The 14,504-nt window shown below is 33.9% G+C and overlaps 1 protein-coding gene across 1 annotated transcript; it reads right to left on the bottom strand.

Moving 5' to 3' along the window:
• Positions 1 to 3,868: 3,868 nt before the first annotated feature.
• On the bottom strand, positions 3,869 to 8,842 carry LOC129000826 (keratin-associated protein 10-5-like). The gene is made up of 2 exons (XM_054427860.1): positions 8,818 to 8,842; positions 3,869 to 4,251 (listed from the first exon to the last, which is right to left on the bottom strand). Exons 1-2 carry the CDS (start codon positions 8,840 to 8,842, stop codon positions 3,869 to 3,871), a joined length of 408 nt encoding a protein of 135 aa, XP_054283835.1.
• Positions 8,843 to 14,504: the final 5,662 nt, after the last annotated feature.

Genomic DNA, 14,504 nt, shown 5'->3' with positions numbered 1-14,504 from the left:
CGAATGTCACGACTCATATTCAACGGTCCAAGTGTTTTTTGTATACTAGGTGAAACCCGTCGAAATCGACGGTTAAACTTTCAAGGCTTACGCTAATTCATCTAAGTGCGATAAATTAAGTAAAATTATACATATTTAGCATTGTTTAAAGATTAATAAGTGTAAAAACAATAATGATATTAATTGCGTTAGTAACCAAATATGGTTGATCATTCAAATGAATAAAATATTTCCCATACTGTATGTCATCGGAGTTGTTAGTATTGCTATCTGGTATCTCTTCCTTTGGAAGAACCTTTAAATAGTATTAAAATCGTATTGGTGGATCTTTTGTAGTTAAACACTTCCGTGATTTCATCAGTGTAATGCAGATTAATCTATGATTTTTATTTATTTTTAATCTGTTCGTTGGGAAGACACGTTCTAACTTCAAAGGGAGGTATATCCGTTACAGTGTTAAGTTTGGTTTTACCTTCGTCACGTCGCGTCAGTTCATATCGTACTCATAATGAATAACACTCTAGCACAGTTTTGAGAAATTGGTTGTGGGGTTACTGTTAAAGCTAGAATTCCTTGACATGGGGGATGTCAGTTAGTTGTCTCAGCCTAATCAGTTACATAAAGTTGTCAATATAATCTCTCTATAGAATGTTAGCTGTATTGGAATATACTTGAAGTGAAGTTGGCTTTTATTCTTGAACTATTAGGGGCCTCCTCATTTATATGGTCGTGCAGCTTCATTGGCAACAAATAATGCGAATGACATAGTAATGTGGCATTTCCAAAAAGCAAAAAAATAATGTAAATTGGCTGTTACGTAAATATTGACGTTTACATGCATTGTTAATCAACGTATCTTATAAAGGAAAGGATTATGTGATCTAGTTTAAAAGGGATATGACCTTTCTGTCACGACAGTAGCTGCTTAAATAGTATTTACTTATTGGGAAAATTTTTACAGCCAAAATGTCGTGTTACTTTCAATAATGTTACCAACCCAGTGGGCCACGGTCCGTAGTATAGGCCACTGCAAATAATTTGTCAAGATAGGTACTATTTTAGGCAAGGTTTCTGTGTTTGGATGTTATTAGAAACGGTAAGAGCACAATAAAATTCTTCTGCAGATTAATTTTCTGTTGGAGAAATATAAGCCGAATTATAAATGTCACAATGCGAGTTTGAGCATTTTGTAACTATATTATATGGGTAAGTTACGTAGATTTTTTAAGCTGCTGCACTTTAATAATATATATTTTAGAGATAAATTAAATGGTTTTTGTTGCTGGGTATTGCTAGTAAACATACACAACCCCTTTCATTAGTCTAATAACATTCAAAGACTCTCTAAGAGTTCACGTTCTTATTTGTAAAAATTTTATTTATATAGACATATCTATATTATGTTTCCATTCCAAGCTGAATGAATAAATCGAAGTAACCTCTATAAAAAGTCTGCAGTATATTGCAGTTTTCCAACTTAATGACTTTCAAATCATGCACATATTTCTATATCAATATTGTAGGCTAGGCCTAAAATGTTTTATCCAGTTGCTGTAAACTATTAGTTTAACAAAATATGGACACGGCTCAAATGGGCACCGTGCCCTTCTGCACTTGTATTATTTTGTATTATATTACACAATCAAAAATTTTTCCAATGATTAAAAGCATGTATGAAAATATCTCATGAACCTATGATGATCTGTCTAGAATAATATGATAAAATATACAGGGAAAAGGTGTGAAAAAGGCAGACACCAACCCATAAAATAGATATAAGATAGTTCAATAGGAAATAATTGCAAGAGTTATTGTGATAACAGGATTTTCCACTGATTTCGTAATGGAATTAATATTGCAACACATGGCATGATATAGAAGAAAATCAGTTTAAAAATCAGAAAACAACATTGCAAATACTTCTTTTGGACTATTCAGTAACTCCCAATAAATGTGTGTTATTTAATATACAATACTTTAAAATTAACAGCTGTTTTATTAAAAAGTATTCATGACAAAAATGTAAACAAATCTGTGGAGGGATCTTTAAAGGCTTATGGGGCAGAGCCCTAAGCAAATTTACTTCGTTTTTCTTTTGATAACTCATCTACAGACCAAGATCTTTCTTTGGACACCTATACCAAGTTTCTACGCCCAGCCGTTCTCTCAAATTAGAGGAGATAAAGTTTCCAAGTAAATATTTAGATTCCCCCATGTTAATCTTATGGGAGAAAATCCAACTTTGATGGAAGATCCTGTCCAAACTAATAAAGATATCAAAAAACGAAAAACACTTTGCAAAACTACAGATCAGGGCAATTTTTTTGACACTTTAATCATCAAAATCGGTCGAAAAATGAGGGAGGAGTTCTGTTCACAAAAATCGGCTTAGCGTATTATATATATAGATTAGGTTAGTTTGGTGTTTCGATTTGTTACTTCCCACGACCTTCAACAAGGCTGCGCCTTGTTCTTCTTGCTCCCACCACCAAGTGTCAGAGGCTCCGTGATTGTCATTTTGTCTGCATCGGCATAAATTTTTCATCGTATTACATCTTAATTTTGTGGCATGTTTGCAATGAATTGTTTGCCTTATTTCTTCTTGGTGAAGATTTTGTCTGTTATGGAGTAAATTAAGAGCGCCCAGCGCGCCTTTTGGAGCCCAGGAGGACTACCGTTAACCTTTGACCCTGGGTGCAGGTACGAGGGTGCGGTTCACTAAGTACTAAAAAAGGAATATAGCATTATCAAGAAGTATGCCACTTAATAACAACCGTGATCTTATGAAAATATTGGCATGTCTTTTTGAAAAGGTGGTTTTTATGTTATAGATAAATAAATTCAATAGTAAAAAACTTTATAAAAATATCGTATTGGGGCGTCGCTCTTTATCTGAGTAGCAAAACTAATAGTAAAGTATCCGTTTAGTCAGTTTTTTTATATACTATTTCTGAAAACATTTCTAGAGTTTCTTATGTTGCATATACGTTTCACCATACCCATATTATTTATAATGGTTGTTAATAACTTACTAACTTATTGTTAGTCATATTGAGTTATTCCCTAAACGTAGTCTTTGAACGTTAATCTGAAGTTAATTGTATCTATGATTGTTAAAGATCAATTCTTTAACACCTTTAAAGACTGTTAAGACTGAATGTATTTGAGTATAGAACATATTCTGTTTTCTTTCATGTTCAATTAATTGGCCATATAAATGAATTATATATATAGAAATATATGTATATTATAAATTAATTAAACTGTTTTAATTAATTAATTAAAACAATTAATAAATTGTTTTAATGTTGTGTATATGGTTTCAGTCTCTCATTTTCCAAGTTTAGATTGTTAAATACAATCGTTATTTAACAACCAAATGTAAGGTTTCCCAATGTATTACTTCCAACAGTAGAGTGTAACATGATGTATCTATACTGTTAATATTACAATAGTACACTTTTGCACAGTAAAATAAAAGTTGCAATATAAAATGTACATCTCTCTAGAACCAAGATTTTAACTGTAACCATCAACCGTTAATGTTGTTATGAGACGTTTGCAATACTTATTTGTAATCTTTATAACCCACAATCTTTAATACTTAACATAATATGGGATATCACAAATATAAGACTTTTTCATCGACATTATGTAGTGTTTGTTACTAGTTGACCATGATAATGGCTGTACCACTGTAGCACAGCTAGAGATACAAAATGTATATATGTTCCATATCCAATATTTATGGTAAATGAGATTTGAATACCTATCTAAACCAACGTTGTTTATTGGCCACCAGGCAGACTGCTTGGTGGGCACACAGTAGATGTGGGCACACAGTAGGGGTACGTAAACTAAATTTACTTTATGCAGACACAGTAGAGGGGGGCACACAGTAGAGGTGGGAACACATTAGAGGTGGGCACACAGTAGGGGTGGGCACACAGTAGAGGTGGGCACACAGTAGGGGTGGGCACACAGTAGAGGTGAGCACACAGTAGATGTGGACACACAGTAGGGGTGGGCACACAGTAAAGGGGGGCACACAGTAGAGGTGGGCATACAGAAGGGGTGGGCACACAGTATAGGTGGGAACACAGTAGGGGTGGTCACACAATAGGGGTGGGCACACAGTAGAGGTGGGCAGACAGTAGGGGTGTGCACACAGTATAGGTGGGCACACAGTAGGGGTGGTCACACAGTAGGGGTGGCCACACAGTTGAGGTGGGCACACAGTAGATAATTTCACTTCAATTTGCCGAACATTTACATTACTAACACATTTATAGACCCGTTTAATAATCCTTGCACTTTTATAGTCATCATTTAACATCATGTCGCACAAGAAAATTGAGTATAATAATTTTAAGTTATTAAAATTATTTTCTAATCCTCTTAAAGTTGAATTAAATATGTATGACCTATCAACATTAGGAGGGGTTAGCTCACAAATATTGTTACAAAACCAGTGTTATTTTTATTCTTATAAAAGAACTGTTCAAAAATATAGTTAGCAGTAATGTTTATAAGTTATTGTAAGGGAATAGTGGATTTTGCTGTCTCTCAAAATATTTAAGGTGGAATCATAAAACATTTCAATAACTATGGAATGTTACAATAGAATGACTGTCCCAGTAACCAGGTAACAAGTGAGCTGCGGAAACCACGGCGAGCTTCCGGTGATTTATTAATTGGTATTGTCCTTGACCAAACCCATACAATACATTTTAAGTAACTCAATAATTCTGTTGTTGATGTGATGCAGCTTTACAAAAGTAGGTCAAATTAAAGTCACATTTTGCTGTATTGAAAAGTAACACATCTCCAGACACGATTCGTTGAGTTACATGTGTAACTGAATGATACATTCATTTAATTGTGACTTTAACCTAACTTCCTAAGATGAGATATTTATATGTCAATGACCTTATTTTGATGTATATTGCAGTTACCAGGATGATGTATTTTGCTTAAAATATTATTTATTTCGCAAATTTAAATATATAGGCTTGAAAGTGTTAAAATGTGGACTATAACATTGGAATGCCCTGTGTAATAACAAACTAACGAACAGATTCAAGAATACATATTAAACTTTTTGTTATTTCTTATAATACAGGATTTTGAATATTGAGATAGTGGTCAGGGATATGATACAGTTTAACTATTCGTTCTGCAATAGCTTAGGCCTTCAGATAACTTACAGCCATTACATATATAGCTTACTCAATTAAGCTACTAAAGTGCAAGTCACTAAAGTTAGTGGAAGATAACCATGATTTGTAATATGTAAACACTATTCCTGACACGTAGGATTCGCTTGACTCACACATTAAATGTCCGAATCCAATAATATTACATGACACCATTGAGCGACCATCAAAGTCACCAGTAAGAGTCACTGTAGTCAAGCGTGCGGAATTCACAGGGACAGTATGTTAAAGGCATCATCAAACATGTAGGATTAGGAAGGCTCATATACTTAGCGTTAACCTTTCAGAATCGATAATACTAGCATAGAATAAATATATTACTTTATCTATGACACTAGTGACTAAATCTTATCGTGAGTTGTTCGATTGATGTATTATCTCTGGGAACAGGTCCCACAGGGATGGCACATTTCATATTTAGCAACAATGGTTTAGCACTGATAACACTAATCCCAACAAAATAAATCCTTTTTAATGCTATGTCGAACTCTGGGGACTAGACAGTTGGTTCAAATATTGATGTGATAACCTGCTGAGCCAATATTATTAGCTTACTCATTACTGTAGAGTGTGTGTTATCTGTTCAGGAGTGTGTTCTGATACACAAAAATAGCCTATTGTTAGACAATTAACGTGTCTTTAATTCGTACTTCTTTTAAATTCAATATTAATAAATATATTAAAATAATACATTGTGATAAAAATTTATTCTTTGTACTTTATTGTAATTTTGTCTTAGGTAAAGTAATAAGAGGTTAATCAAAAAATGTCCCTAATACCTCTAGGGCCACGTCCAGTGATGTGCAAAATCGTAAGATAAATCTCAATACTCCGTTAAAACTAACCTAAAGTTTACGTTTGCTCTATGCACATTTGCTTGATTACATAGTGCAAGTAAAACGTTGTCAACGAAGTGGTCCAGCTGAGAATTATCTTAACATACATTTAAAGACGACATAAACATAAGGTGAGTCGGTGGCTCAGTCGGTAGCGTCAAGGACTTGGGCGATGTCGTGGGTTTGGATCCTGGCCACTGTCATACACACTTTATCAGCACAGTTCACCTTCGTACTGTACCGGCTCATTCCTTGCTTTGCTGGATATGACCCACGCACGAACAGCTAGACTATGTGGACGGGTAATTGCAAGGTTAAAGGAGGCCGCCAATCTAAAAAAAAAAAAAAAAACAAAAACAAAACAGTGCGTTAAAGTAAAATTGACAGGTGTGTTTCCTTTATTGTTTTTCAACACCAGACTTGAGGTTCCAAACAATTATTTCCATTTACTTACCTACACTTTGTGAGAAGTTAAAATAACTATCCAAAATATAGCGTTGAAACATAGTTCGCGATTGAAACTAGATGAGACACAACAAACACAATAGTGATCAGTCAGACCAACTTCTGCGTGAGTCATCAGCGCCAACCTGGCAATCTAACAATCATTACATCAAGATGATGTCACTGTGGTTTGAGATATTAGTTACACCTGTACAATGTTGCCACATTTATAGTTTAACTAATCATAAACAATAACTTTGCACATTATAGAAGTTTTGCAGTGCTAGATTTTCAAATATCTACTGTACAAGAAGATACGATGATCCTTGGATTATTTTAAGAAATTGCTTGGTTTTTTGCAAGTAGCCAATCAAGCTACACATTAGTAATGTAGCTTAAGGGTTACGCGCTAATCTAAGAGAGAGCCGACATTGATTGATATATGAACGCGTGAGAACATCTAAGACTAGAGGGCTTTCCGTATCAGAAAATGTAGGAAATTCTCGGTAACCTGTAAAATATCTTGAAATATTAGCATAATAATAATAATAATAATAGCAAAAGCAGAAATAATAGCGGCAGTTTCTAATGATTTTTTAAACTCTTAGTTAAACTTACCAAATACTTATGCATACTTTTGAAATACTTTTTTAAATCTTGTATTCTACAGTTAGTCAAGTCAGCTTCTTTCTAAAGATTTTTGACATTCATCAAAATTTGTTTTTGAAAAAAAATACATATTTGTTATTTTTTGCTAAACTAGTATATCTTTTATGGATTAAATCATCCGTTCATAGTCAAGTAAACCAAACTTAACAAAACAAAATAACATTATGTTACCGTTACGTTGCATTAATAAAATAAATACAAGATTAACGTAACGGTACGGTACACAACTCAATATCAAGATTACAAAAATGTAAAAAAACAATACCTAGATACAATTATAATTAGTATCGTTTCATCATTTTTTGTTTTGTATTCTTCGAAATGTTGAATATATTTATTAACCACCATAACATGCAACAACCACCAGATGTGGTTTTTTCGACCTCAGCTTTTGGGATGGTTTAACTCATTTACTTTTGTTTGTTTAATTACTGTAGGTTTAAATAGTATATTTTCACAATGGCTTTTTTGATTAATATAATTGTTATTTATTGGATTTCCTACAAAAGAATGTTTATTATTGAAAAATTAGTATAAATGACTACTAAAAAACTAAAGGTTATGTGTTTATGAATAACTTTCTAGATAACTTCTAAAATTGGGCTTAAAGTAATCTTTCTCTAAAATAGGTTTCGTCAGAATAATTTAATTCATCTACCTATTTTTTAAGGTGAATATACTACTTTCTAAAATAGTAAAGAGGAATTTTATGTTATTACATTGTACTAGGAGATTATACAATGACATAGTTTCAGCAGGAAATGGAATTGGATTGCCATCATAACGTCAACAGTACTGTATTGCTTTAGTTGTTCCTACCAAGTTAAGTTCGGTGGATACTGGAGTTGTCTTGACGTTTAGCTAAGTTACGACAGCAGAAGTTCTTGAGTATTAAAATTTGCCCTTGTAGTTCGTCGTAACATACGATATTCGTTCACTACTTCCCTCAGTAGTTAATTTTTGGACAACAACAACTGATTCGACATAAGTTAGACATACAGGTTCAATATTTAACGTCGGTAGAACTCTTCTTTCATATATATAACAGTTTTATTTCAGTAAATGTTAAACTTGTTAAGCTTTTTTTTATTAAATACTCTAACCACAATTACAGTGTATGCTTTATAATTTATGGGTGAGTATAAACATGTTTAAACATAGTGATCTAAATATATTAGCAATCACTAATACAAGATATTTTTCAAATATTACAGATTTATAAATATTGAAAACTAAAATTAGGTAGATAAAAATAGAATACCATGTTTTAAATTCATCCGCTAGTAAGTACGATAAAAGTTTGTTTCAAAAGATTATTTACTAAATATATTGTTATCTATTTAAGCTTTTCCCATTCGGAATAAATCATGCTAAGCTAGGATACTGTTTGTTTTAAACTCTTGTGACGATCATATTTTTCATGTAATTCTACTAAGGATATTACTATAACCGTTAGACTATCATAATTCTATGCTATAACCTATAAAATATATGCCTAGCCATATATTTTAATAGTATTGAAAAATATTTCGTATAAACTATAATCAATTTGCACTCAAGAAATAGTAATAAGTACATTCTTACACATCATAAATGGCCTAGAATACTATGAATAAAATACTATGCCTAGTATACATTAAAAAATAACATACCGTGGTCGCAGCACTTAGGGGCCATACTGTACGCTTCGTGGTAGTCATGTGATACCTGTATGTTAACAGTTGAGTGTAAGATCGATACCGATTGGCCAGATATCAATTAGGACCTCACAGTGTCCTTTGTAGCAACTGACCATTGTGTCAAAGGTGGTTGCAGCACCGAAAATAGCATTTACTCTTTACTAACCGTAACGACATCTTTGATATAAAAATACGTAACACAAATATTAGAATGCTAAGCATTTTTTCCAGTGCAAGATATTGTATAATTGCAACTTTAATAAGTTAGTTTAGAGGACATACATGTAGGTTTTGCGTAAACACTTTAATACGCCTGCTTAACATTTTAGTTATTTGCTAAAATATATCTTAAATAAATATAATTGATTTTTGTAAAAAAAATACAACCGACTTCAAACGCTCTAAGAAGAATGAAATAATGTCAATTAAGTAAACTTTTGTATTAAGCAAGCTCATGTATTTTAAGTCGGCGTGGCTCTATGATGATTTTTGATACAAAATTGAAAGAGTGTGTCCATATTGCAGGTGACTATCCATAACTAAGGTGTTAATCTGCATGTATTTTTCATAGTTATGCGTTAATTATTATTTTAATACCGTAATCAGAGATCGGCATTATAGTGGTATTAACGGGTATCTTTAAAAAGATTATAACGCATTTAAATGTTTCTAACTTGGAAAAGTAACGTTTTAATACTAAACTAGCTTCTTTTCCCTATCATAATATCAAACTAAATTATTTTCCTATTCATATAGAACATTTGTGTGGGTTATTTTCATGATGCATTTATTCTGAAGTAAACATAAAATACAAGAAAATATTTCCTTGAATATATAAACAAAACAGTTTAGTATGTTTTTTATATATTTATGTTATCCAGCTACAATTTATTGATTTTCAAAATACACACACAATATTTAATTTCAATCATATTTGCAGTTTGAGCCGCGCCGACTTGAAATACGTGAGCTTGCCTAATACAAAAGTTTTCTTTATTGAAATTATTTCATTCTTTTTAGAGGGTTTGAAGTTGGTTGTATTTTTTTTTACAAAAATAAATTATTTCATGATTTTTAGTGACTGTATAGTTTTTTTTATATTAATTACTTGAGGATTTTTGATAAGCAAAACTGTTTGAAACAATCAAAAGTTCCACAGAACAATCATTATTTTAAAACTGCTTGAGTCACCTGTTCAGGTTACATAATGAATGGGCACGAAAATAAACATCTTTAGATATTCCTTAAAAAAGAAAGAGTTGTCCATTACATTAGGCCTAATGAAAAACTAATTGTCTTTTCTAGATACATTGAAATGTCAGACATCATCGTTTCCTGCAATCGGTGTACTTCTACATTATAAAAAGAAATACAGTAACGTCTCAAGTTGCGGTCTGAGCGCCGATGAGGAAGGACCTCTTATCTCGTCGTTCCAACCTTATCTGAACGCGTGCCTAGTCCTGCTCAGTGCCTACATTACCGTCTGTTTTAGGTTATGTAAGACTTTGCAACACATGTTATTTATTTAATTATTTATCTCGTTTTTCATTTCTGTGAGTCAGCATGAGTGGCAAATGCGGAAAGTGCGACGTCTTATGTTCGTCCGGTGATACTACCGCCAAGTGTACCGCATGCAAGTCGACGTTCCACGCCACGTGTGTGCGCGGCTTTACTAAAACTAAGACTCGTTCGTGGAAGTGCGAAGGGTGCAGTGAAGAAGCCTCGTCAGTGTCATCCCTCGATAAAGACTCAAGTGAAGATAAGTCATGGTTTCTCAGTGCCCTAGATGACCTAAAAACTAAAATCAATTCTAACACAGACGAAAGGGTATCAGCTCTTCAACAACAGCTGTCTGAGTTTAAAATTCAGTTAGACACCATAGTCCGGCGTACAGACTCCGTGGAGACGTCTCAACAGCATCTGGAAGAGAGATGTACCAAGTTTGAAGAGGAAAACGTGCGGCTTCGTGACGAGCTCCGGACGACGCGCATGCAACTCGCTGACATCGAGCAGTACACCCGTGTCAACAACCTCGAGATCACCGGCATTCCTGTAACTGCGGAAGAAGACATTTACACCTGTCTAGAGATGCTAGCCAATGTCATCGGCGTTACATACAGGAGGGCGTTCATCTCCATTGCTCATCGGCTTCGATTGTTCTCGGATAAACACGACCACCCTCCCATCATCGTGCAATTCACCTCGAGAACAGCGAAGGACGCCTGGCTGTCAGCGGCGAGGCGTAAGAAGACCATCGAGACCAGGGAGATCGCCGCAAACCTTCGTCCAGGGAAGGTTTACGTCAACGAGCATCTGACACCTCTCAACAAAACCATCCTGGGACGGGCCAGACGTCTGAAAAAGGCAGGGAAGCTGCACTACGCGGGATTCGTCAATGGCAAGATCCTCGTCAAGCTGTCCGAGGAAGCAGCCGCCATCCGGATCCAGCAGAAGGCAGACTTGGATAAATACGATGATGTTAACAGTAATTAGGTAAAACTACAATTTTTTTCATAATTTATTTTAGGCATGCATAAAATATACTACAAATCTACTACAAAATAAAAATTTATAATATTTTAATTTTATGATAAACTTATATGTTGTATTCAGTTATGTTTCTTTCTATGGTTAAAGCTAAAGTAGTTTCATTTTTATCAAAATATTTATTGATCTCAGTTCAGTTAGCTTTGCTCTTTGAATTTAAATTTAGAATCACTATTTTAATGTTTCATTTAATCAAGGTCGTTGTTAATGTTATGTTTATGTCTTTCACATTTTTTTTTAAAGCATGATTATTGCAACATAAATATGTTTCATTATTCATTAACTTTTATTTATTATTTGCAAGTGTTGACTTATTTTTTTTTACCAGCCTTTATCACTACTATTGAGAGAAAAACTAATTATCTAGTACTCTAAAGATCATGTGTTGAACAATTGCATGGAGTTTAATAAGTGAAATATTTCATTAAATTATTTGTTACCTCAGTTCAATCTTTGTAATAGCATGTTTCTTTGCATGTAAAATTAGTAGAATTATTTATTCAGTATTTAATTGAGATGCAAGGGATGCAAGAAAAGTCCATTAGTTATTTTATAATATTTATTACACCAAAATACCATTAATTTAATTTAAGCTATTCAATAACAATTTTATTTATTTAGTTCCAAAAGAAATTTATGTATTTAAGTGTTCTGAGGTAAAGCAATCCTAATAGTAAACTTTTCGTGTATTTAACTCATATTATATCTAATTCAAGTAATTTTCGATGATTAGATTTGTATGGTTTGATTAATAATTGCATAATTTCATTTTATGTATGTAAATATTAATTTATTATTTAAGTTATCAGGATAGGCACGGGCAGGGGGGCCTATGCGGGACGATGATTGGCAACATAGATGAAAATACACCTTTTGAATACGATTCTTGCTTGGAGCTGGATAATGTTTTTGAAAGCGAAATTTTTTTTAATGAACCCCCAATAAATAGTAGTCTTAAAATATTTCACACGAACATCAGAAGTTTCTCAAAAAATTTTGACAATTTATCAGTGTATTTACAGTCTTTGAATGCTAATCTAGATATCATCGTCTTATCAGAGTGTTGGTTGAGCGGGGGGGAGGTGGGTCACATGGACGGGTTTGACTGTACAATGACGGATACACAAAACAACAAAAATGACGGAGTCATTGTTTTCATCAACAAACAACTGTCTGCTACCGTAACACAAGTAAACATCAACAGAGTTTTTGGTATTTCTTTGGAATTCAGTCTTTTTAATAAAACATTCAATCTGTTAGCTGTTTATAGGACTTTTGATTGTGAAATTGATCATTTTATATCTGGTTTGGAATGCTATTATAATCGCATAAGTAAAGATACTAACTGTATCTTTTTGGGTGATATTAACATCGACTTACACAAAACTGATGCAATAACGGATCTTTACTTAAACACTTTACTAGGCGCTGGACTAGTCCAGTGCATCGACAAGCCGACCAGAGTGACACACAACACATCTACTTGTATTGACCACATTTTTGTCCGTTTCCAAGATATGAGACGAGTCAAATCTGCTGTCATACACTCTCATATCACTGACCATTACAGCACTGCTCTTACAATCACTAACACCATTCAGACACCTACAGGAACTGAAACGCAGTCACAGAACCAATTTCGCACCTACATTGATCACGCTACATTAACTGAACATATTACAAAAACAGACTGGAGTCCAATCATGAGCAATCACGAGGTTAATCAGTGCACATCATGTTTTTGTTCGACACTGAGTAACTGCATCAAAGCCTCAACTAAAACAATCAAACATCACTCTACAAGATTTAAAAAAATGAAGCCTTGGATTACCGTAGATCTCATAAAATTAATTCGAAAACGAGACAAGCTAAGTAAAAAGATCAAAACCCAACCGTTTAATTTATTACTACTAGATAGATTCAGGGCCCTGCGCCTATCTTTAAATCAAAACATAAAAATTGCAAAGAAAAATTATTATAGGGGTAAAATTTCAGAATCTAACAGGGATCCAAAATTATTTTGGGGCATAGTTAGTGAAATATCAGGCAGGAATTGCACTAAGGACCATTTCCCATTTGAAAAAGTTTTACCTGGTTCTTCGAATAATGCGAACATTAAGATTAAAATAGCAAACGATTTCAATAACTTTTTCACATCAGTAGGTTCTAAATTGGCCAACTCAATAAATTCAGCTGGGGCTCCAGTCGTAAACGACGCTGACTTCTCACTTGACACGAATTTTACATTCAACACGGTCACACACGCTGACATAGAACGTTACGTCCAGGGTCTGCGCGGAGGGTCTGCGCCGGGCCATGATGGTATCTCGGCCTTTGTTCTTAAAGAAAACATCCACTCTCTATGTGCTCCTCTTCTGCACATTGTCAATATTAGCCTGACATCTGGTATATTCCCAAACGAGCTGAAATTGGCCAAGATCATTCCATTGCACAAATCTAATGATTTCACAGACATGAATAACTATCGTCCGATTTCTTTGTTAAGTGTAATTGCTAAGCTTTTAGAGAAAATTGCCAAAGACCAACTTGTTTTTTACCTCCACCAGTGCAATATTTTAAGTGAAAATCAGTATGGTTTCAGGAGTGACAAAAACATATCTGATGCTTTATTTGATATTAATAAATACATTAACGAGGCAATTTATGGCAACAAACGAAGCATGTTAATTTTCTTAGACTTGAAAAAAGCTTTTGACTCAGTGGACAGAAGTAGATTGTTGCGTAAACTTGAGCTTGTCGGGGTGCGCGGCACCTCGCTCGCTTGGTTCAGCAGCTACCTCTCTGATAGGCTACAAACTGTCGCACTTGGTGAAGTGGCAAGCGATGTATTGCCAGTGGAGTATGGTGTAGTCCAGGGTTCGACCCTTGGTCCTGTTTTATTCCTCATTTATATTAATAATATTTCTAAAATTAAAACAGAAGGAAAATTAACATTATTTGCTGATGATACTCTAATATTTGTAACCGGAGCATCCTGGGAGGAGGTTAAAAACAAGGCAGAATCAGACCTCTGTTTACTAAAAAAATGGCTTGATCAAAATGTATTGTCCCTTAATATATCTAAAACAAAATTTATGCCAATTTCATTACGC

The sequence above is a fragment of the Macrosteles quadrilineatus genome, unplaced genomic scaffold (assembly GCF_028750875.1).
Source record: "Macrosteles quadrilineatus isolate MER2022 unplaced genomic scaffold, UCM_ALF_1.0 Scaffold_1__1_contigs__length_201487025, whole genome shotgun sequence".
Lineage (NCBI taxonomy): Eukaryota > Metazoa > Arthropoda > Insecta > Hemiptera > Cicadellidae > Macrosteles > Macrosteles quadrilineatus.
Note: the sequence above shows the minus strand (reverse complement) of the source record. Positions and strands in the feature narration are given on the sequence as shown.